This window comes from Coccinella septempunctata, chromosome 4 (assembly GCF_907165205.1).
Source record: "Coccinella septempunctata chromosome 4, icCocSept1.1, whole genome shotgun sequence".
In the NCBI taxonomy this organism is placed as follows: domain Eukaryota; kingdom Metazoa; phylum Arthropoda; class Insecta; order Coleoptera; family Coccinellidae; genus Coccinella; species Coccinella septempunctata.
Window position 1 is genome coordinate 33186988 of NC_058192.1, and position 26284 is coordinate 33213271.

The 26284-nt window shown below is 41.1% G+C and overlaps 1 protein-coding gene across 1 annotated transcript; it reads left to right on the forward strand.

Moving 5' to 3' along the window:
• Nucleotides 1–4821: 4821 nt before the first annotated feature.
• LOC123311653 (cell division control protein 2 homolog 3-like) lies at nt 4822–5637 on the forward strand. Its single transcript, XM_044895722.1, has one exon. The coding sequence runs from the start codon at nt 4822–4824 to the stop codon at nt 5635–5637; it is 816 nt and encodes a 271-aa protein (XP_044751657.1).
• Nucleotides 5638–26284: the final 20647 nt, after the last annotated feature.

Here is a 26284-nt window from a genome sequence, read left to right on the forward strand (position 1 = left end):
TCGTGAATTTGTGAACTGGTGTCGCTCAAACCGCCTAATGGTTAATGTAGAAAAAACGGTATGCATTAACTTTTGTTTGAAGAATAATGAATTAACAACCTTTAGAATAAATTGCGGGGATAACTCAATATTGACATCTGAGACAACTAAGTTTCTTGGTCTCTATGTAGATAAAAATTTGAGGTGGACGGCCCACATTGACGTACTATGTAAGAAACTGAACAGCTCTTTGCGATCAACAGAATCAAAAAAGTTTTGCCTTTGGACTGTCTTTTGAATGTATATTATAGCCTTGTATATAGCCACTTATCTTATAACATCTTGCTATGGGGAAGTTGCTCTGATATTTCCAGAGTGTTCATAGCACAAAAGCGTATTATTCGTTCCATATTCCACCTCCATCCACTGAACTCTTGTAGGCCAGTTTTTGTTGAGAACAAAATTTTGACGTTGCCCTGTATATATATTTTTAAATGTTTGCTCTATGCTAAAGAAAATGAAAATAAATGGTTAAAATTGTCAGATCATCATAAGTATGAGACGAGGAACTCTAAGACGTTTTCATTTCCGAAGCATAGAACACACAGATTTGAATGCAGTCCTTCATATACAAGCATGAAATTGTACAATCATCTACCAGCCTCTGTGAAAAAGTTAAATTCTAAACTGTTCAAGAATGTAATTAAGAACCTTCTTGTAAAAAAAGGTTTTTACTCTGTAGATGAATATTTGTACGACTCCTTAGTTTCTTAAGTTTTTAGCCTGACATGTCCTATACACTGTGTATCTAGTGTCTTAATGGATCAAATAAATTTATTATTTATTAAACGGATTGTGAAAGACATACCGAGTGTGAAATATTGGTGCGTTCTCAATCGGACTTGGTTAAATATAATATGTCGAACATGGATGTGAACCGGTTACTCAGTGATGAACTTACATACGAATTACAACTGAGGGGACAATCGATACCGGGTACTGTGATGACTAAACGGAGTCTGCTACGACAAGTACTTCAGTCTAATGAACCACTACTACCCCCAACATCATTGAATCCCGCCTCAGAGATTGAGATTTGCCAAAATAAACTCACCGATTTGGTGGAATCCCTTCAGAACTTCAATCATGAGAATGCGGCTAACGAATTTTCGCGAATTTACACCAGATTAATACACATTCAAGGAAGGCTGGACTTTATTGTCACTGCAGACACAACACAGTTACAACTAGTTGCACAAATGAAGGCAAACTACAGATAAGGCGTTAGAAACACTTGAGGAGCTACCTAAGAAGAGTAATCGTGAACAGTCGCAGCCATCAAACCGAGATCAGAAGTCTCTTTTGGATGTGGAGGTGCCCAGTTCACCTGAGGTGTCGCCGATCCAACCGGAGAGGATGTCAAGGGTTTAGACATCACTTGTCGACTTGGGAGATGGTGTCGATCCTCCTGTAGTGGCCAATATCTCACGTACTGGTACACCTGTAAGGAATCCAACATTAGAAGAGGTCATGAATGAGACAAGACAGACATGTAGAGCATTACTGTGACAGTTACCAGCGATACCTCTCACACAGTCACAGGACTGTGGGACAACAACCCCTGAGTGTCCGACACAGGGTAGATGGATTAATTCTACACGAGGGGTGTCTTTCCCAAACTTACCTGCACCTTGGATAAATCATAACCGGCCAGTTATCACAACACCTGCCAGATCAGAAACGGAGTCCCGATCAACAGTACCAACTGTCCCGGTACACAAGCGGAACATTTCCTTTGATGGCACTGGAAGTGTGACCGGATTTCTTGAAGAAGTGGAGAGGCTGGCTGAATCCCGTAAAGTGTCCCTGGAACAAGTTTTTGAATCAGTTTATGAATTACTACGAAAGGATGCGAGGGATTGGTTTATTCCCAGGAGAGGTGCTTTCAACGACTGGGAGGATTTTAGCAACCAACTGAAAGAAGCATTTCTTCCAGTTAACTACGAGGAGAATCTGTTGGAGGAAATAAAAGACGAACACAAGGCCCTGAAGAAAAGTTGCTTCTGTATGTAACCCGGATGCAGAACTTATTCCAGAAACTCACCTATACAAAACCATCCGAGGTGGAGCAGATCCGGCTTATCCGACAGAGGTTGATCCCGCCCTTATAGCCGGCCTTGGCCTTTCAGGAGACCTGAAGATGAACTTCTCCGTAAGGGAAAAGTTTTTGAACTGGTCCAGTGGCAGATGAGCCAGTACACCCGGCCACCCTCAAAACCAGGTTTCGTGGAGGAACCTCACCTAACGTACACTCCCCGTCAACTGAACGGATATCAGGCAAGTTTTTCTGTGGATTCCGGAGAACAGGTTCACCAAACAACTGATCACAGGGAATCAGTCCCGCCGACACCAGCCAACCAGACACGACTTTCTCCGCCGGGGGAAAACCGTCCAAAGCCACCCAGATCCAGAGAGTCAATAGTACAGCAACAGGAATCACACCGTCCGACTTCTGGAGACAGGTCCGAAGGTCGATCCAGACGTTCAACACCGCCACCCCGCCGTCGAGCCGAAAATAGCCACGCTGACCAGACCGAATCATCATCAGGGAGGAGAGTGTCCTTCCAGACACAGTGTTTCCGATGTGGTGGATATGGCCACATGCGTCGAGAATGTCGCAGGACACCGAAAATCTTCTGTTCTCGATGCCAGAGGGAGAACATTCTCTCACGAGATTGTCCCTGCCGTCCGGAAAACTAGACGGAGGTATGGAGAAGGAGTCGACCATATCTCCCAACACACTGACTCCCATGACATCGACTGCCTGGAGTGATAACCGACCGCTTGTCGAAGTGAAGATAGCCGGAGAGCACTACAAAGCATTAATTGACACGGGAGCCACGAAGAGTTTCGTAAGTCGGAAAGTGGCAGAACAATGTGAAAGCAAGGGAATCACCGGACAACATGTTCGACATGTTCGATGTTAATGGTTTCGTGGTGGTTGCAAATGGTCAACCCACGACAACACCCAAACTCTACACTACCGCCGTTCACCTGGCTCATTATTCCTTGACCGACGTGAAATTTTTGTTGGTGCCTGATTTACCAGTTGACCTCATTCTAGGAATGGACGTATTAGGAAGGTTCAATTTTTCCATTAACCTCAGTACCGCGGACTGTTACCTGGAGGGTCGACTGATTGCCAAACCAACACCTCAGTACCGTGGACTGTTACCTGGAGGGTCGACTGATTGCCAAACCAACACCGAAAATTCAAGAAGCTTTTGAGGTGCAGGGCCGGAGAAAATCCCTGAATACACCTGCGGACAACCCGTCACCTAAACCGTTATCGTCCGTAGATTCCGTATACATGTCCGAGATAGTAACAACCCAATGCAAATGGTACAACAAGAAGTTACAGGAGGTGGAAAAAGACCCAGCAAATGTTCCTGACTACGCCGTCGAAAATGGAAAACTGTTACGACATTTCTGGGACTCATCCGACTTCACAGAAGATGGAACCGGCCAACCCTGGAAACTCTGTGCACCGACCGAACAGCGAACCGAAGTACTGAAGGAAAACCACGACTCAGAACTAGCAGGTCACCTGGGGATTGCCAAGACGATTGCAAGGATAGCCAGAAACTACTACTGGCCAGGGATGTTTGGAGACATTGCAAAATACGTGAGAAACTGCACATCGTGCCAAAAATACAAAGTTTCGCAACAGAAAACCCCTGGGAAGATGCAACCACACCGAATGGCGAATGCGCCGTTCAAAGAAGTATCCACGGACATTGTAGGACCATTGCCACGGTCAAAAAAGGGAAACTCCTACATCGTAATAATGCAAGACCGGTTCACAAAGTGGGTAGAGTGTCGTCCGTTGCGTAAAGCCACCGCCAAAACTGTTTATTCGGCCCTCTACGAATAAGTCATCCTGAAATACGGTTGCCCAAAACTAGTAATATCCGACAACGGAGTACAATTCGACAGCAGACTATTCAAGAACAGTCTCCGAGAGCTGAACATCGCTCACCGTTTCACACCACCGTATACTCCTCAGTGCAACCCTGTGGAAAGAGCTAAACGTACCCTGAAGACTATGATAGCACAGTTTTGTGAAGCTGATCAACGAACCTGGGATGAAAAGATAGGAGAGTTAACGTTTGCCATCAACACCGCTAAGCAGGAGTCTACTGGATTCGCACCGGCATTTTTGAATTACGGAAGGGAACTAGAAGTCCCAAGGGCGATTTATTCGACAAACCCCCACAATAAAGAAATGAACGAAGAATCCAACCGTCCAGAAGAAGAAAACAGACATGACTTACCGTACTCAACAAATCAGACATCTCCAGGAGGCTTATGAGTTCGTCCGTACTAGACTATACCGTGCCTTCCAACAACAGGCTCACCACTACAATCTTCGACGAAGAGAAGTCCGATACCATGTGGGAGATCAAGTTCTACGCCGGGACCGTCCTTTATCCTCGGCCGTTGACAGTTTGACCGTTTACCGTCGTTAAAGTTGTTTCACCTGTCGTTTACGACCTGAAAGATACAGGAGGTAGAAAAATCACTAACATACACATTAAAGATTTAAAACCATTTCATGCATAATATATATTTATGTATTGTCATGATCCGTTAACCGTTCTATGGAGATAACCTCTGAAAAGAGGAAATCCGTGATTTTTTTCCGTTACCGAATATATATACATATTTTTTTTTTCGTTACCGATTATATTATTATTTTCCGTTTACATGTTTATCTGAATAACTGTAGTTGCTCGGCCAACCAGAACCAGTGTCCCGTAAGATGAAAGGTGTCTAGTTAACATGTTTCAGATGGGGGAGATCCTAGGAGAAGGCAGCTTTGGGCGTTTCTATAGAGGCCGACGACACGGCCAAGCCGTGGCTGTGAAAAGGACAATGTTGACTCACCACGCTATCCATGAAGTAGACATGCTCAGACTACTGGAACACCCGAACATACTATCTCTGCACGAGGCCATCGTTGAGACGGATTACCTTTTCATGGTTATGCCTCTCTGCGATGAGGATCTCAACGCATTCCTGCGTCGAGAGGGACCGAATAGCCAGCCGTCTCGGTTGTTCCGGGTGATGAGGCAACTGGCAGCAGCCTTGACGGAGTGTCACCGTCAGCGGATAGTTCATCGAGACATCAAGCCGGCCAACATCTTACGCCGCCGGTGCCGATTCCTGCTGGCAGATTTTGGGTTGGCCGCCCAACCCCTGCTCACCGAGCCAGCAGGAGCCATTGTATACTGGGCACCGGAACAACGAAGACTGGAACCGTATGACACATCCGTCGACCTGTGGGCGTTGGGGTTGGTGGCCGTAGAGGTGGCAAGTCGAGCCCACTGCACCGGTACACCGATTTTCTTCTGCAGCAGTTGCGGCCTGCTAGGTATACTGACTAGAAATTGTCCTTGTCATTCTCATCACCGTCAAAGAGAGGCTGCCGTCCAGTGTGATATCCCCAGCGCATCCACCCAATCTGAACCACCCCGAAAGTTCCGCATGCCAACCAGTAGGGAATTAGCCCTCCGTGCCTGTCCAAGATGTCGAGAACTCCGTGTAGCCAAGGCCAATAGCAGGGGGAAATCTCGTGAATCTGAAGCCCGTTATTAAACATCATTCCCAGGAAACCACCTTTCGTTTATTAAACATATATAAGTCAACTTATTCCGACGTATAAATACGGTTTCATTAGACCAAATAAGAAGGACAAATGTCCGCGTGGTAGACGTATAAAATCAATCCTGGATATACGTCTCCTATTCGTATTTCATATACGTCTTTTAGACTACTTAAGTAATTCAGAACTTTCGTCGAAAACCAGTCGTCTATAAACGTTCACAACTCATATATTATAGACTATATTTCAACGACTTTAATGTACGAAAAATAGACGTTTAATAATCGTATTTTGTACTACAATTAAGTATCAGTAATAGACGTGTAATGAAGTCCAGTTTTCTGAGGAAAATTGGAGTTCATTTTAGTGCATTTCTTTCGTTTTAAATTTCCGCCTTTGAAAATATTTTAATTCTCGAATATTCCGTACGTTCATTCCGACAGGCAGAGTAAATGTAAAAAACCGCTAATCTGTATTTCACGTTGTTTTTCTTACATGCCGCTGAAGATTTCGACGTTTTTCATCTGTTGATATGCGATAAACCGGAGCTGACAACGTTTTTCATTCTTGTCGCATTCTGGAATTTTCAGTTTTTTACCGTGAGAGGGGATATGCCTATAAAAGCAAATTTTCCCCCCGCGACGGTCACTTTTTGACTTTTACTTCGGTTCTTTCACTTCGCTTCAGTATTTTCGATTTTTCGCTTTCTAACGTGGTGACTTCTGTTATAGATCCAGTTAATTTTCGGTATTTCTTTCGCTGTTGCAGAATAATCATTTTGTGTTTGCATCAGTGCTTAGAGTTAATTTTTTAGTTTTTTTCTTTTAAATCCTTTGAGTTCCGAGTGCTTGAAACAAAGGAGGTAGGTCCCCGTCTGTAATGTTCAATTTCTTTGTTAGACCTACGCCGTTACTTCCTTAACTTTGACACTGCTGTACTGTATCGTTTTCTGTTGTATTTTATCGTTCTTTACCCTGTTTCGCGAGTCTGACTTTTCCCTTCGCTATCAGTCATGGCGTGTTAACCCTTGGGGTACTGAAGGGAAAGTTCCGTCAACCCCCCTGTCCGCGTCATAAGTGTTAAATCCGAAATCTCTTCTTTTCTGTCAGTCATGGCGTGTTATAACCCTTGGGGCAGAGAATAAGAGATACCGCACGTAGTCAGTGAAATCCCGTAGTTGCGCTAAAAATAGACATTTTCTTCGCTGTCAGTCATGGCGTGTTAACCCTTGGGGCAGCGAATAAAAGTCTCGAACAGATCCGCCCTTATTGTGTTTCATTTCCGGGGAAATACAACTACATACCGATACCGTATAGCAAGTCCTTAGCATTCGTTCCGTCAGTTCTGGTTGACGCATTTTTATTGAACCGTTAATTTTTCACTACACCCGGTATAAATTTCATAAGTGCTCGTGACCGGATAGGATTTCCCGAATGTATGTTCGCTTATAGAATCACTCATAGTTCGTACCTACACATATCTCACTTGTACATCTAATTAGTTTCCGAAGGTGTGAATAAACTTTTACATAATTCGATTTTGACTTCTTCGTTGTCGCTACCACCCTAGACAACATCGAGCTCTGTCTCCGGCTAGCAGCTACTCTGGTAGGTTTGCTATTCTTCCTATTGAAAAGAATAGCTGGCGCTCGAGATTAAGGCTTCTCCGAGTAAACCTCGTTACAAAAATGGCGCCCGAGCAGGGACCGTGCAAAATCAAGTAGGAAACAACAGAGGTGAGAAACATTAACCGGACAGTGAGTGAATTCCCGAAACAGTGAGTAAAACCTAAGAACAGTGAGTAACTATTTCTTGAACCGAGAACTGTGAAAAATAAACTTGAACTGTGTTTTATTACCTGCCACTCTGTATTGAACTGTTATACTGTGAATTGAATTGGACTATATTCTGAAAATTTTCCTATTGTTGAAACCTATTGGAAATAATTTAATTAATTTGTGATTATTCCTTTTGCCGATTACTTTATTGAGTTATTGAAAACTGAACTGTTGTTGCGCCTTAATATCAGTGGAAATTATTTCCGATTTCTTATTATTTCTGATTTATTGAATTGAACTGCTCTAATTTCGTATTGAAGGTGAGTGAATTTCCGAACATTGAAAATTTATTGTCACAATTGGAAAAATTTAATAGGCTTGATTTACCTATCGGTTGAATAGTGAATCACCTATTACCCTGTTGATAACTTGTCTACCTGCTTTTATTTTCTTTTGACCTGTACTGTTGAAACTTACCAATTATTTCTGATTTTTCTGAAAACTGAAATTCGATTATTGCGATTTATTTTCCGAATATTGAAATTGAAAAACTGTTTGGAAATTAACCTGTGCGTTCTGGTGCGATTCGAATTTCGGGAAATTTTCCGGACTATACGAAACGACTTGCGAGTGTGTGCGGTATTTCGCGAATATTTTCGAACTTTAGTGGGACTGATTGACAATTTTTTTTTCGAGTAACGTTGAACTTGTAAAATTTTTGGTGTGATACATCGGGACTTAGATTATTTTAGTGCGCCGGGACTTGAACTTAGATTTTTTTTTCTTCTGATACACCGGGACTTAGACTTTATTTTTTTTGGGGTTACACCGATACCCACTTCGAACTTAAGTGAGTAGGTTAGCTAACGATTAACTCACCGGGTTGGACTTAGAACTTAAACAGATTGTGAAAGACATACCGAGTGTGAAAGATTGGTGCGTTCTGAATCGGACTTAGTTGAAAATAATATGTCGAACATGGATGTAAACCGGTTACTCAGTGATGAACTTACTTACGAATTACAACTGAGAGGACAATCGATACCGGGTACTGTGATGACTAAACGGAGTCTACTACGACAAGTAGTATTGAATCCCGCCTCGGAGATTGAGATTTGTCAAAATAAACTCACCGATTTAGTGGAATCCCTTCAGAACTTCAATCATGAGAATGCGGCTAACGAATTTTCGCGAATTTACACCCGATTAATACATATTCAAGGAAGGCTGGACTTTATTGTTACTGCAGACACAGCACAGTTACAACTGGTTGGACAAATGAAGGCAACTACTGCTAAGGCATTGGAAACACTGGAGGAGCTACGTAAAAAGAACAATCGTGAACAGCTGCAGACATCTAACCGACATCAGAAGTCTCTCTTGGATGTGGAGGTGCCCAGTTCACCTGGAGTGTCACCGATCCAACCGGAGAGGATGTCAAGGGTCGAAACATCACTTATCGACTTGGGAGATGGTGTCGATCCTCCTGTAGCAGTGGATGTCTCACGTACTGGTACACCTGTAAGGAATCCAACATTAGAACAGGTCATGAATGAGACAAGACAGACATGTACAGCATTACTGCGACAGTTACCAGCGATACCTCTCACACAGTCACAGGACTGTGAGACAACAACACCTGAATGTCCGACACAAGGTAGATGGATTAATTCTACACGAGGGGTGTCTTTCCCAAACTTACCTGCACCTTGGATAAATCCTGACCGACCAGTCATCACAACACCTGCCAGATCAGAACCGGAGTCCCGATCAACAATACCGACTGTCCCTGTACACAAGTGGAACATTTCCTTTGATGGCACTGGAAGTGTGACCGGATTCCTTGAAGAAGTGGAGAGGCTGGCTGAATCCCGTAAAGTGTCCCTGGAACAAGTTTTTGAATCAGTTTATGAATTACTAAGAATGGATGCAAGGGATTGGTTTATTCCCAGGAGAGGTACTTTCGAGGACTGGGAGGATTTCAGCAACCAACTGAAAGAAGCGTTTCTGCCTGTTAACTATGAGTAGAATCTGTTGGAGGAAATAAAAAGACGAACACAAGGTCCTGAAGTCTGTATGTTACCCGGATGCAGAACTTATTCCAGAAACTCACCTATACAAAACCATCCGAAGTGGAGCAGATCCGACTTATCCGACAAAGGTTGATCCCGCCCTTACAGCAGGCCTTGGCCTTCCAGGAGACCAAGACGTATGATGAACTTCTCCGTAAGGGAAAAGTTTTTGAACTGGTCCAGTGGCAGATGAGCCAGTACACCAGGCCACCCTCAAAACCAGGTTTCGTGGAGGAACCTCACCTAACGTACACTCCCCGCCAACTGAACCGATATCAGGCAAGTTTTTCTGTGGATACCGGAGAACAGGTACAAACAACTGATCATAGGAAATCAATCCCGCCAACACCAGCTGGCCAGACACGACTTTCTCCGCCGGGGGAAAGCCGTCCAAAGCCACTCAGATCCAGAGAATCAATAGTCCAGCAACAGGAATCACACCGTCCGACTTCTGGAGACAGGTCCGAAGGTAGATCCGGAAATTCAACACCGCCACCCCGTCGTCGAGCCGAAAATAGCCACGCTGACCGGACCCAATCATCATCAGGGAGGAGAGTGTCCTTCCAGACACAGTGTTTCCGATGTGGTGGATATGGCCACATGCGTCGAGAATGTCGCAGGCCACCGAAAATCTTCTGTTCTCGATGTCAGAGGGAGAACATTCTATCACGAGACTGCCCGTGTTCGGAAAACTAAAGGGGAGATTGGAGACGGAGTCGACCACATCTCCCGGAATCTTGACTCCACTGACACCGACCACCTGTAATGATAACCGACCGTTAATAGAGGTCAAAATAGCCGGCGAACACTTCCGAGCACTGATAGATACAGGGGCGACCAGGAGTTTTTGCAGTCAGGCCGTATCCGATCAGTGTGAAAGTAAGGGAATCACAGGACAAACAATGCACAACAGTTTTGCAGTAATAGCGAACGGAAAAACCACCGCCACGCCGAAACTGTACACCACCACCGTGCAAATTTCCGATTACACACTGCCTGATTTGAAATTCTTACTGGTACCAAGCTTACCGGTAGACATTATTCTGGGGATGGATGTTCTGTCGACTTTCAAGTTTTCCGTAAATCTCAGTACCGCCGAGTGCTTCCTGGAAGGAAAACCGATGACTCCCGTCGAAACCACCGCAGAAGTTCACACCGCCGAAGAACACCTATTGGAACTGACAGAATCTCAGAAACAAGAACTGGAGGCATTTCTGACCGAGGAATTAAAGAAGTTCGAAGACCTGTATGGTACAACCGACCTGATTGAACACAAGATCAAACTGAAACCGGGCACCGAACCGATCAAACAACGGTACCGACCCCTAAATCCGAAAATGCAGGAGATCTTCAATCTGGAAGTCGACCGTATGCTGGCTGAGGGAATAATTGAACCCTCCAAGTCACCGTGGAGTTCACCGGTTGTATTGGTCAAGAAGAAAGACGGAAAGTACCGTTTCTGCATCGACTTCCGTGCTGTTAACCAAGTGTCTGTGAAAGATGCATACCCGTTGCCGTACATTTCTGGGATTCTGGACAAACTCCGAAAAGCGAAGTACATCTCCACACTGGACCTGAAACAAGGATACTGGCAGATACCATTAGCAAAGGAGAGCCGTCCGATTACTGCATTTACCGTCCCCGGAAGAGGTCTGTTCCAGTTCACTGTGATGCCGTTCGGTTTGCATGCAAGCCCAGCCACCTTCCAGAGGTTCCTTGACACCGTCATTGGCCCAGAAATGGAGCCGAAAGCGTTCGCTTACCTGGACGATATAGTTGTCCTAGGGGAAACTTTCGAGGAGCACCTGGAGAACTTGAGAGAAGTATTCCGACGGTTGAGAGAAGCTAATCTTCGTCTCAACCCCGACAAGTGTGACTTTGTGCGAAAATCCCTAAAATACCTTGGACATGTCGTCACCTCCGATGGCATCTGTACCGATCCCGACAAAGTCTCTTCGATAGTGTCTTTGCCAATACCGAAAACCGTCCGAGAACTGCGTCGATTTCTTGGAGTTGCCAGCTGGTACCGTCGTTTCATAGAGAACTTCTCCGATTTAGTTTCTCCGTTGACTCGATTACTGCAGAAGAAACACCGTTGGAAATGGGGAGAAGACCAGCAGAAGGCCTTCGAGCTTCTGAAACAAAAACTCACAGAATCTCCGATACTGGCTTGTCCAGACTTCACCCAACCGTTCGTTCTGCAAACTGACGCCAGTGACATGGGCCTTGGAGGTGCCCTAACACAAGTGATCGATGGAGAGGAGAGAGTAATCGCCTACGTGAGCCGAACACTAAACCCCGCAGAGAAAAATTACTCCGTGTCAGAAAAGGAATGTCTCGCCATAGTATTTTCCATAGAGAAACTGCGACCGTACCTAGAAGGATTCCATTTCACAGTAATTTCCGATCACATGAGTCTGAAATGGCTTAACTCCATCAAGTCACCGTCCGGAAGAATTGCTCGATGGTCCGTTTTCCTTCAGCAATTCGACTTCGAAGTCCAGTACCGTAAAGGATCGATGAACAAAGTAGCCGACAGCCTGTCCCGAAACCCGTTGCCGTCCCTAGATTCCGTATGGTTGTCCGAGATAGAAACAACCCAGTGCAAATGGTACAACAAAAAGTTACAGGAGGTGGAAAAAGACTCAGCAAATTTTCCTGACTAAGCCGTTGAAAATGGAAAACTGTTGCGACATTTCTGGGACTCATCCGACTTCACAGAAGATGGAAGCGGCCAACGCTGGAAACTCTGTGTACCATCCGAACAGCGAACAGAATTACTGCAGGAAAACCACGACTCAGAACTAGCAGGTCACATGGGGATTGCTAAGACGATTGCACGGATAGCCAGAAATTATTACTGGCCACGGATGTTTAGAGACATTGCGAAATACGTGAGGAACTGCACATCGTGCCAAAAGTACAAAGTTTCGCAACAGAAAACCCCTGGTAAGATGCAACCACACCGAATGGCGGATGCGCCGTTCAAAGAAGTATCCACGGACATAGTTGGACCATTGCCACGGTCAAAAAAGGGAAACTCCTACATCATGGTAATGCAAGACCGGTTCACAAAGTGGGTAGAGTGTCGTCCGTTGCGGAAAGCTACCGCCAAAACTGTTTATTCGGCCCTCTACGAACAAGTCATACTGAAATACGGTTGCCCAAAAATAGTAATATCCGACAATGGAGTACAATTCGACAGCAGGCTATTCAAGAACAGTCTCCGAGAGCTGAACATTGCTCACCGTTTCACACCACCGTATACTCCTCAGTGCAATCCTGTAGAAAGAGCTAACCGTACCCTGAAGACCATGATAGCACAGTTTTGTGAAGCCGATCAAAGAACCTGGGATGAAAAGATAGGAGAATTAATGTTTGCCATCAACACCGCTAAGCAGGAGTCTACTGGATTCACACCGGCATTTTTAAATTATGGAAGGGAACTAGAAGTCCCGAGGGCGATTTATTCGACAAACCCCCACAATAATGAAATGAACGGAGAATCCAACCGTACAGAAGAAGAAAACAGAGACATGACTTACCGTACTCAACAGATCAAGCATCTCCAGGAGGCTTATGAGTTCGTCCGTACTAAACTGTACCGTGCCTTCCAGCAACAGGCTCACCACTACAATCTTCGACGAAGAGAAATCCGATACCATGTGGGAGATCAAGTTCTACGCCGGGACCGTCCTTTATCCTCGGCCGTTGACAGTTTCGCCGCCAAGTTGGCTCCGAAGTTTTTCGGATCGTTTACCGTCGTTAAAGTTGTTTCACCTGTCGTCTATGACCTGAAAGATACAGAGGGTAGAAAAATCACTAAAATACACATTAAAGATTTAAAACCGTTTCATGCATAATATATATTATTGTCATGATCCGTTGACCGTTCTATAGAAATAACCTCTGAAAGGAGGGAACCCGTTATTTTTTTTTGCTACCGATTATATTATTATTTTCCGTTTACCTGTTAATCCGAATAACTGTAGGTACACTGACTAGAAATTGTCCTTGTCATTCTCATCACTGTCAAAGAGAGGCTGCCGTACAGTGTGATATCACCAGTGCATCCGGACAATCTGTCACCAAGAATCAGCAGGTAAAACCAGTAGAGAATTAGCCCCCCGTACCTGTCCAAGATGAAGAGGCCACCTGCAAGGAGAAACCTCGTAAATCTGAAGCCCGTTACTAAACATAGTTATAACCGATTACACCGTAACAATTCCGTACATGCACCACCGTTGACCGAAATACTGTATCTACAGATTTTCATCCGTTCAGCATGCAATTAAATATAAATCAAACCTGTTAAAACTGTCTGAAAATCTGTTATTTATGTAAGGAATACCAATAAAGGATACTGTTTCACATCACAACTGAGTATATCCGTCTATTAATCAAATGCATCTAACCAATTTCTATTCTGAACCGAATCGAAATTATGGTACCGTCAATTTAACACCGTCTACCTGAAAACAGAATACAGAGAAAAAAACCGTTCCAAGAAGAAAAGTGGACCACGAGGAACGATGAAGATCGGAGAATTTATTGTTAGAAATTACCCACCTGCGAGTCTCCTGCCGGCTCCGAGAGTCCCAACGTCCGTATAGCCAGGTCGAAAGGGGTGAACCGGTCCATTCAGTCCATTGAGCCCCACGTACCGGAGGTCTTCCACCTGTTGCAGCTCCCACGAATCCTGGGTAACCTACAAAACCACGATGGAATTCAAACATCCGCCAAACACGGTTAAATTAGGTACTCACCGGAGGAATGAAACATGGCACGTTTCCGACCAGCGATAAAGATGGATTTCCACATGGAAAAAGAAGATTTGCCACTATAATAATTGAACATCCTCGCACGGAACGCTGAACAAAATTCTTTGACAAGATGGCGGAGACCTGCGCCGAACTGACGGACGCTGACGTTTCTGCGTGCGCATTGGAACTACCACTGCCAACCATAGAGAGGAGTAGGTACTTCACTTCACTTGTAATAAGTTCTACTCTGTAATCTGTACTTGTGATCTGGTCACGTGCATATAGGTGGCGCGCGCGAAAGTAAGGTCATTATTTCTAGGGGTAGATAGAGTCGTGAAATTAAACTCACTATTTCATCGTAAGTTAATTTCTTCCGAGCTGAAGAGGGTGTAATGAAGTCCAGTTTTCTGAGGAAAATTGGAGTTCATTTTAGTGCATTTCTTTCGTTTTAAATTTCCGTCTTTGAAAATATTTTAATTCTCGAATATTCCGTACGTTCATTCCGACAGGCAGAGTAAATGTAAAAAACCGCTTATCTGTATTTCACGTTGTTTTTCTTACATGCCGCTGAAGATTTCGACGTTTTTCATCTGTTGATATGCGATAAACCGGAGCTGACAACGTTTTTCATTCTTGTCGCATTCTGGAATTTTCAGATTTTTACCGTGAGAGGGGATATGCCTATAAAAGCAAATTTTCCCCCCGCGACGGTCACTTTTTGACTTTTACTTCGGTTCTTTCACTTCGCTTCAGTATTTTCGATTTTTCGCTTTCTAACGTGGTGACTTCTGTTATAGATCCAGTTAATTTTCGGTATTTCTTTCGCCGTTGCAGAATAATCATTTTGTGTTTGCATCAGTGCTTAGAGTTAATTTTTTAGTTTTTTTCTTTTAAATCCTTTGAGTTCCGAGTGCTTGAAACAAAGGAGGTAGGTCCCCGTCTGTACCGTTCAATTTCTTTGTTAGACCTACGCCGTTACTTCCTTAACTTTGACACTGCTGTACTGTATCGTTTTCTGTTGTATTTTATCGTTCTTTACCCTGTTTCGCGAGTCTGACTTTTCCCTTCGCTATCAGTCATGGCGTGTTAACCCTTGGGGTACTGAAGGGAAAGTTCCGTCAACCCCCCTGTCCGCGTCATAAGTGTTAAATCCGAAATCTCTTCTTTTCTGTCAGTCATGGCGTGTTATAACCCTTGGGGCAGAGAATAAGAGATACCGCACGTAGTCAGTGAAATCCCGTAGTTGCGCTAAAAATAGACATTTTCTTCGCTGTCAGTCATGGCGTGTTAACCCTTGGGGCAGCGAATAAAAGTCTCGAACAGATCCGCCCTTATTGTGTTTCATTTCCGGGGAAATACAACTACATACCGATACCGTATAGCAAGTCCTTAGCATTCGTTCCGTCAGTTCTGGTTGGCGCATTTTTATTGAACCGTTAATTTTTCACTACACCCGGTATAAATTTCATAAGTGCTCGTGACCGGATAGGATTTCCCGAATGTATGTTCGCTTATAGAATCACTCATAGTTCGTACCTACACATATCTCACTTGTACATCTAATTAGTTTCCGAAGGTGTGAATAAACTTTTACATAATTCGATTTTGACTTCTTCGTTGTCGCTACCACCCTAGACAACATCGAGCTCTGTCTCCGGCTAGCAACTTCTCTGGTAGGTTTGCTATTCTTCCTATTGAAAAGAATAGCTGGCGCTCGAGATAAAGGCTTCTCCGAGTAAACCTCGTTACAGACGTCTCTGAACAACGTTAGACCTACTGTTCATGTATACGATATCCGACGATACGATGATCCGAAATTGCATTAATATGTTTTGATCGATGATTTCGAATATAATAAATTAAAAGAACAATAAATGCACTTTCGGATCATCGTTTATATTGTCGAATATCGTATGAATGAACATTAGGCGTATTTGTTGTTAGATATTACTGTTCTGAATATAGTCAATCTTCAACATTTATTATAACAACCTTACCTTCTTCCATACTTATCCTTTTCATAGTTTCGAATAAGACATAACATAGTGTCAATCGGATTTTAGGAAAACTAAATTTTTAACTATTTAGGTCTCAAACCAATTTATTCAGAAAATAATAAAATAGTAGTTTTCAAAATTTAGGTATATACATTGAGCACACCTCTTTAAATAAATATAATGGTCTATTCCTATATTTTTAGATTGCTTCGATCAGATGTACCCACATCAGCACTACGGCCTCTGTAAAATGTTATTTCAATTAGTTTTAGGAGAAAAAAACATGTCGAACAAAACATACCAAATATCTTTTTCATCATATTAGTAGACTTGAAAGTGGAGAGCTTTCTTCAAAATCGGTTATGTCATTTTGTTTTTTAGCAGATGTTTAAACATGTCCATCACTATATTGAATCAAAATCCATTTCAATCACTCATGACAAAGTACAATTAATTTCCTCCAGACAAAACAAACACACACAGCTTACGAAACTATTTCAAGATGGACGACAAGGAGAACGAACTACGAACAGCGTATGCCGCATAGCATAGCATAGAAACACGGCCGTGACTGCCACATGCGTGTATTGTAACGATAACTAATTGCCTATTGGCCGGTCGGGCCTGCGTAGATCCTCAATCCTCTGCCTACGTAAATAAGGCACCAACGTTGCCAGGCTATTAAAAATGTAGTAGATCTTGAACATTTTCATAAATCTGCTAGGCTTGTTTGAATTAGAACTAGTAGACTACAATTATATCAAGTGAATAGTAATTGAAGAGGGCTCATTCAGTTTTCTAGATCACAAGTATAGACAGCAGAATCTTTGATGGTTGAAGCAATCAGTGTATGGACAGGACATTATTTCATTTCATGTGACAACGCTGTGTCGATTAAGGAGACAAAGATATTATATGTGTAATATCTTTGCTTTTAATTGGTTGACGACCATCAATCCGAATGAATTAAACTCCATTTGGCGAGGAAACTATAGAAAAATATGCAAATATGCATTTTTCTCGTTCAATCTATATATTTTTTTTCCATTTATTGCACCTACGGTTGTACCCTCTATTCAAGAATATCTAGTATGAATGTTATTTATACATATAAATTATTCCTGCCACGGCTCAACCATTTATATACAGCTATCATTTAAATGGTGAGTTTTATGGAAAAAGATTAAGTTCGATGTGAGCTGATTAATTACCTACCTGGTGAAATCAGTTCAAACAATTAAAGCACTTATATAAGCTGAATCCGCTTTTTCAACTTCAAAATACTTGAATGTTTGGAACTATATGTACGATGTGTTTAAAACTCAGAAACATCGATATGACAATAATGAATAAAGGACCAGTATTTTTTTTCTCCCTGATAACTAGAAGTTATGTAGTAGGTATCTACATATGGCTTATAATAATAGTTATATTTGAAACCTTTCATATATTTGTCCAGTGTAGACCTCAATGATGAGTGTTGAAAAAATTCGCTAATAGACAGATTGAAAACCTACCATATATCCGTTTAATATACCTAAGTTCATGGAGTAGGAAGGTAGGTTGAAATATGTACGACTTATAGTCGTATAATTTGTGGAACTTTATAGACCTAGTTTATAAATTATGAAAAATTATTAAAGCTGGGAAATAAGCGATATATATTGTAGGATGCATATTGTTCCAATCGTAAAAACACAACTGGGAGACAAAATAGATCTCATTATGTATATATGACTTCCACTTATAGACATTTCAAAAACCTATCACATATTCGTTTAATATAGGTGTAGGAAGTACGTCGGAAAGTACAATATATTCGACGTATAATTCCGAGATCTTGTAGACTTCGTTAATAACTGATGAATATGACGAAGAGTTTAAAATAATTGAAGTATATAAACAAAAAATAATCTTCAGTTCTTGAAAAAACTATTGATAAGCAAAAAACATATCGTGTGGTATATATAGCTAACGCTAAAAGACGTTTTATAAACCTACTACAGAAAAAATGGTATAATATAGACGTAAAATACTTGTACTGTGATAGACCAAAACGAAAAATATACCATTAGGATGAATATTAGACGTATACTAAACCAAGGTGTGTTTCCTGGGTTATAACCGACTACACCGTTACAATTCTATTCAAATTCCGTACATGCACCACCGTTGACCGAAATATTGTATCTACAGATTTTCATCCGTTCAGCATGCAATTAAATATAAATCAAACCGATCAACACCGTCTGAAAAACCTGCTACTTATGAAAGGGATACTAATAAAGAATACTGTTTCACATTTCAACTGAGTATATCCGTCTATTAATCCAATGGATCTATACAATTTCTATTCTAAACCGAACCGAAATTATTGTACCGTCAATTCAACACTGTCTACCTGGAGAAAACACCGTCTACCTGAAAACAGAAAACAGAAAAAACCGTTCCAAGAAGAAAAGTGGACCACGAGGAACGATGAAGATCGAAGAAGTTACTGTTAGAAGTTACCCACCTGCAAGTCTCATGCCGGATCCGAGAGTCTCAACGTCAGTGCAACCGGGTCGGAAGGGGTGAACCAGTCCATTGAGCCCCCACGTCGAGCTGTTGGAGGCTCTCCACCTGCTGCAGCTTCCAAGAATCCGGGATACCCTACAAAACCATGATGGAATTCCAACATCTGCCAAACACAATTTAATTGGGTACTCACCGGGAGGATGGAGCACAGCACGTTTCCGACCAGCGATGAAGATGGATTTCCACATAGAGAAAGAAGATTTTCCACTATAATACACCCACACCATGTACCGGCGTACCGTCCTTGAACATCCACGGAACCGCTGAACAAAATGGCGGAGACCTGCGCCGAAATAGCTGACGCTGACGTTTCTGCGTGCGCATTGGAACTACCACTGCCAACCATAGAGAGGAATAGCAACTTCATTGACTAGGTTATTTCACTTGTAAGGGTTTATCTGTGTTTAACGTTGTTTTTCTTGCATGCCGTTGAAGATTTTGACGTTTTTCATATGTTGATATGCGATGAACCGGAGCTGAAGACGTTTTTCATTCTTGTCGCATTCTAGAATTTTAGATTTTCAACGTGTGGGGGGATTTGCCTATAAAAGCAGATTTTCCCCCGCGACGGTCTCTTTTACTTCAGTCCTTTACTTTGACTCTTTTCTGCTCTTTTACTTCAGTCTCTTTAGTTAGTTTACGCTCCGTACTTTCTGCGATTCAACGTTTAAGAATAATTTTGTGTTGCTAGCATCAGTGCTATTGAGAATAAATTTTTAGTTTTTCATTTGTTTTCCGGGAGTGCCTGAAATAAGGGAGGTAGGTCCCCGTCTTTGCCGTTCAGTTTCTTAATTAGACCTACACCGGTTACTTCTTTGACACTGCTGTACTGTATCGCTTTCTGTTATATTTTATCGTTCTTTACCCTGTTTCGCGAGTCTGACTTTTCCCTTCGCTATCAGTCATGGCGCGTAAGCCCTTGGGGTACTGAAGGGAAAGTCCCGTTCACCCCCCGGTCCGCGTTCCGCGTCATAAGTGTTGAATCCGAAATCTCTTCTTTTCTATCAGTCATGGCGCGTAAGCCCTTGGGGTAGAGAATAAGAGATACCGCTCGTCGTCAGTGAAATCCCGTAGTTGCGTTAAAAATAGACCTTTTCTTCGCTATCAGTCATGAAGCGTTATAGCCCTTGGGGTAGCGAATAAAAGTCTCGAATAGACCCGCCCTGGTTGTGTTTCATTTCTGGAGGAATACAATTACATCTCGATACCGTATAGCAAGTCATTTCACTTCGCGAGGTCATCCTTAGTATTCATTTCGTCAGTTCTGGTTGGCGCATTTTATTGAACAACTTTTGATTTTTCACTGCACCCGGTATAAACTTTATAAAGTGCTCGTGACCGGATAGAATTTCCCGAATCTATGTTTGCTGATAGATTCGCTCATATTTCATACCCACAAATATCTCCGTTGTACATATGATCAGTTTCCGAATGTGTGAAAAAACTAGTACATAATTTGATTTTGACTACTTCGTTATCGCTACCACCCTAGATAACAGCGAACTCTGTCTCCGACTAGCAGCTACTCTAGTAGTTTTGCTATTCTTCCTAGTGAAAAGAATAGCTGGCGCTCGAGATAAGTTTTCTCCGAGGTAACCACGTTACAGGTTTCGACACGCTGACCTATATCTGTATCACGATTCTGCGATGGAACACATGTTTATTTTTTGCGAGTATACGTAAACAGAAAATGTAACGTCCGTTCAAAAAAATTCGTCGTCAAGTAGGCTATGGAATTTTGAACGTCGATATTTCGTGTCTAAACGTAATTCTTAGCTCGTGCTTTACTATTTTCCAGGTGAACTTTCATTTTAGCATTTTGGGTTGTTGTTGAATTAAAATTATCAGCAAATTATAAAGATGGTTTTTACGGACGTGTGAAAGACTTTTACTATTGAATTCTACTTCAAAATTGGAAATAAAATTGAAATAAAATGGAAATATTCTGTTCCGGCGACTTCATTGAAGCCTATGTTGCTGTAGATTATTAAGAATGAATTTTTCCATTGTACTGTTTTGCGATGTGTTGACGAAACAGGTATGTTCAAACAAAAAAGAAGTGGTATACCAAAAAAGAAAACTCTAGAGTTCAGTAATAATGAAAACATGGTGACAGAAGCTCGACAAACCTCTCTTCAGATTATATCTCAAATGGATGGAGTATCCGTTGTCATATGCCACCCGATTTTGAAAAAAAGATTTCCATTTGTTTCCATAAAGATTGACATGTTATCAGAAAACTGAAAAGGTTGTGATTACCTAACCTTGTAGCATCGAGAAAAATTGGAGTTCAGTATCATACTGAACTGATGCCTACTGACAGTATGCATCAGTCAAAGGCAAAATGTGGACCTACTTTCTTTTATGGAACTTCAATAGCAGAACGTTATGAAGGAGAAAGCATCATGCCTTTTTATAGCTGAATTGAATTTTAATAAATTGTCCAATAGCTATTTTCATGTAATTCAGTTCTTTTAGTTTAGTCATGGATTTTCAGTAATGACTGAATCAATTCAATACTTATGAAGAATTAATAAACATATTATTGAGAATCTTACTGTGATCTATTCATATGACTGAAGTAACTAGAACCTTCTTACGAAAAAACATACTACCACGATCAATTCAAGATTCATGTCTCTTACGTATGAAAGTAGTGGACGGTTAAAATTTTTACGAAGAACTTTTCTAACCGCCTCAGATTGTTTGGATTCTTGTCATCTTACTCAATGAAAGAAATGGTTTTCGAACGTTGGGTGAAATTTACAGGTAACCTTTTCTGAAAAGTGCCTTTACGTACAAAATTACGATATATAGGTTAATGTCATCATTGTTTACATTTTGGGAAGATGAAGTAATTCAAGGAAAGACATACGTTCAGCCACCGAACATCAGCCTTCAAAATTTCATAGCCTACTTGACGACGAATTTTTTTGAACGCACGTTATTATTTTGCAGCGGATTAAAAGAAAAAAAATTTATGTTCGACTGCATCATAAACACTTTATTTATGAATTCGTTTAGTTTCCATACTTGACTACTTTATTGGACACCATTTCATTGGACTCAACTGTCACTATCATTCTGTCAAATAAATATACTAGATGCAAACAACACTTTATTCAAGGAAGAAGACTTTAACTTCAACTATTCTAAGCATTAGTGTGGTACCGAATATTAAAAACACATTCTGTGTTATTATAAAAATACACAGCACAGTTTTCGATCTGCAATACTTGATGCTTCATTATTGCTACTTCCTCGGACCAAGTTAGCATCAACTACTTTCTTGCCCAATTTCTGGAGGCAGCACTCATTTTAGTACTTTCCGATTCATCTATGTAGCCTACTTCCGCTACGGCTGAAGAACGCCAGCCTCCCAGACGCTTAATACTGTCCATTGTAGCCTCAGAATTTGCTAATATAGTTGCCGATGTTTGTCTATAAAACAGTGTATATGAAGACGGGTTTTCCAAACCGAGAAATTGCGCAACGAAGCTTGGTAGTTCGGCAATTTTGTGCAATGCAACTTTTGTAAGCAGACTGAGCCAGAATATAAAATCTTATTGGGCACAATGGGAAACGTTGAAGATTGATGGAGGTCTTCTAAAACGTTGTTGGAAAATGAAGATGGAACGGAGGAGAGACTTTAGTTGATTGTGCCGAAGAGCCGTGTGACGGACATTCTGACCAGACTACATAATGGAACTTCCGGTGGACATTTCGGGATAACTAAGTCAGACAGCGATTTTATTGCCTAAATTGTAAGAAGGACGTTAAAGATTGGTGTAGAAGATGCAAGATTTGTGCTGCTGCTGTGTGCTTCTCGCTGCTCGCACAGCGGAGGAGCAGGTAGTTCAGTACAGTATAGTTCACAGTGCAAACGACGGACTAGTGGAAATAAATACGAGTGTAAATAAATAATTTTAATCAGTCGGGCGTTTTAATTAAGCGAAGAAAACGTTACAGTATTAATAGTTTTGAATTATTCAAGAATAAAATAAAGTGGTTTTTAATAAATCTTGAGCCCTATGAGTTCTTTGGTGGGTAGTTTGAAAGTAATTTTTTGTTTTGAACGTAGTTTCATTTAACATCCTCAGGTTGTGTGAATGCTCATGTAATAAATATATTTCTGAGTATTGTAGGGATATTATATGAAATAAATGCATTATTTATTTTTTTTATTTATTATCTACTTTGAGCTATGGTTGTTTGTTCCATCTAGATCGTAACATTTGTTTATTTACGGCCGTTTTCAATAAACCTATCACCTATCTATCCATTGTTTAACTTACTGAAGATAGAAAAACCATCGGATTTCGTTTCTATGATATATCTGTAGATTTATTTTAGAATTGTTACCAATGGTTATCAATCGTCAGTAAGCGAAACGATGGATAGACAGGTTTTTTGAAAACGGCCGTTAATTATCGGCGGATGTTATGCATCTGAATTAATTTCGTTAATTATTCACCTTCATTAGTGTGAAGGCGTAATCCTTTTATTATTATACAGATTATATATTACTCTTATCTGTGACCGATATCCACGCAGAACAAAATAAAACGGGAGTGCATCATTGGACTTTCTTGGGTAGAACAAGGATAGAACGAAGCGAACGAAATGATAGAGTCGCCACGAAACTAATCGCGTAACACCGATTTGGTGAAATGTTGATGCTTGGAAAAAATGACAAGTGCACACACCAGTGTTTTAGACTATCTTACATAGGTACAAGCTAAGTTGCGCAGTAAAGAGTTACAGTCTGCCAATTTCATGTTTCACTTTTGAATATCCAAATGATAATATCTAAATTTCAGCCACTCAAATTTTTTGAAATTCCACTTTTTTTGCATCAAAAATGGTGTCTGCCGGGCATTTAGCAACGGTCAGAACGTCTGAAAAATTCATATTCTCTAGGTTTCCTAAGCAGATGTAAAAAAATTAAATCTTGCTAAAATAAATGCAAATTCATCATTTTTACCTATGATGTGCGCTGCGCATTAGTGAACGCAACATTTTACTCAGCTGGCAGAGGTGTCGTTCTCTATTCGGGTGAGTCCAAGGAATAATATATTGAAGAATCAGCCTTCCTATTTTTTGTTCTGTCGACGTTGCTAGCTCCCGTACTATAAGGTGCTGTTGATATACCTGCAGGTATATGCCTGTTTTGGTTCGACTTTCCGATGGTGCCAGATCTGCTAAAAACAGTCGCACATTTATTAAGAGTGATCTTGCGAGTAGCTTCTCACACCATTGCTGTTCAACTATGAACCTATTCTGAACCATTCGGAACCAAAACAAAGCTGGTATTTCATTCCCGTACCTGATACGGGAATTCCTGAGATGTTTCCAATGGTACTGTATCAACTGTGTTACCTTCAATAAATATAAAAAAATATTGGATTAAAGCATTTTTGGAATTTGATCTCTGCCCTAATGTCATCTGTCATAATGAGCGGTGTCACCTCTGGAAAATCGAAATTACCTTCAGCTGTGACACTACCCATCTGTGGATCTTTAAAACAGAGTTGTATTCAGCCAAAGTAACCAATTTTCAAATTTCACATACTCTACTATATTTGAACAACAAAGTACTCGAAAACGGCGCATTATGACAAAAAATATGAAAAATACTTTTATTTTACAAAACGTTCAAATATTAGGTCCTTTCGTTTGCACAAAAAGTGTAGCACTTTTCTAAACTCGATTTGATTTACACCAGTGTAGAGGAAGTGTAATTTATCTACACATAGTCAAAAGGAGATGTAGATAAACTACACTGGTGTAAATTCAATCAGCAAACGAATACTAAAATCGAGTGTAGAAATAGGCAACAAGAGTTCGAGCGCAAAAAGGATAGTTTTTACATGTAAATTATCATAAGGAAGTCTAAGGTCGATTTTGCAGAAATCGGTCAATTTTGAAAATTCAAGGTCATCCAGTAGGCGGGTCTGAGAGGGTGAGAGGAGAGTGGGGGAGAGGGTAACGGGTTTGATGATGAGGGGTGTGAGGGTGAGCGGGTTCGAGATTTTGTTTCATACTTTTCTAAACGTCGGGATTCGAACTCGGGACTTTTGTGTTACGTGATAGATAGATAGGTAGGTACCTTAGCGTTGATATTAGAGATACGTCATGCTTTTTAGGGTGGTAATGAGGAGATATGTCGCTAATCAAATAATGTAGAACAGCTGGATGCTTTCATGTTTATTTTTCAAATCATGAGTGAAAGGGTGATGGTGATTCATTGATTGAAACCTTGTGAAAAAAAAATTATTTATTTTATTTACAGTAACATTGATATTTGTTTGGTGAAAACAGAGTGATCGCTGAAAAAAATTTAAATCACATAGTCAACAATTTTTCCAACATTGAAATCTTCTTCCTTGGTTCATCATATTCCTCAATCTTGCGTTTATTGAGTGAATAATGACCCCACGGTACAGTGTTGAATGTTCCGGGCACCAAACATCGTTTATCGTCTTCAGGACTTAAAGCTATTTTTTCCTGTGTCAGTGAATACACATGATGTTCCTTCGCCTGAATCAAATTTTGAGAAATAATTTTATGTTTCCATGTTTCTAAACATTCAATGTAATCATCGAAACATATTCTGTTCTTAACGATTGATTTTTTAATACCCTTAGCTTTCTTGGTGGTACCATAATTTCGACACATGGATTCAATTTCATCAGCTTCATACTCTTCTTCCACCCATCGTTGTTTTTTCACATTCAGATCATCCTTAGAAGTTTTCACAGCATACAGTTTAGATCTGAGACCAACATAATCGGTCATAGGTATTCCATTGTTTTCATCCTTCATCATTCCTGATACCTTTTTATTAACTTGAGGAATACCGTAAGTATTATTCTTGGGATAATCTGAGGTATCAAATCTTTCATAACAGTCAAGTTTCATTCTTTCATAAGGATCTTCAGAGACCTCATAAATGAGAGAATCGGTATCTGTGTATAAGATGGTACAGCCAGCACTGAAAGCTTCATTCATGTAGTGGTAATGGAAGTCATAAATAGTATTTTTAGCCAAATCCAAGATACTCATTCCCACATAAATTGGCTTGTTCAAATAGATCTGCAGCTTTCGCATTTCAACAGCTACAAAGTTCTCATTGAAAATAACAGAGTTCTTGAATTCAGGTTTGGAGATATAAGTTTCCGCCCCATATCGTCCTTTCCATTTTGTTAGGACATTAACCCTTTTCCGAATATTCTCCATCGTTTTTCCTGTAACAATAGAAAAGAATATGTAGATATCTGTATAGGAAATCATATGAATGTAATTTAAATGGATATAACAACTTACCAAAAACAGCGTTGTTCATCAGTTTGAAGAGATTCTTCTCGAACTCATTTTCGGCATTCTTTCTCAGATCTGTATTGAGGTCGATGTAAGACTTGAGCCATGTAGATTGCTTGAACTTGAGCACTCGA

What these genes read in the sequence shown, in the direction of transcription:
- LOC123311653 (XM_044895722.1), top strand. Translation starts at nt 4,822, where the DNA reads ATGTTTCAGATGGGGGAGATCCTAGGAGAAGGCAGCTTTGGGCGTTTC.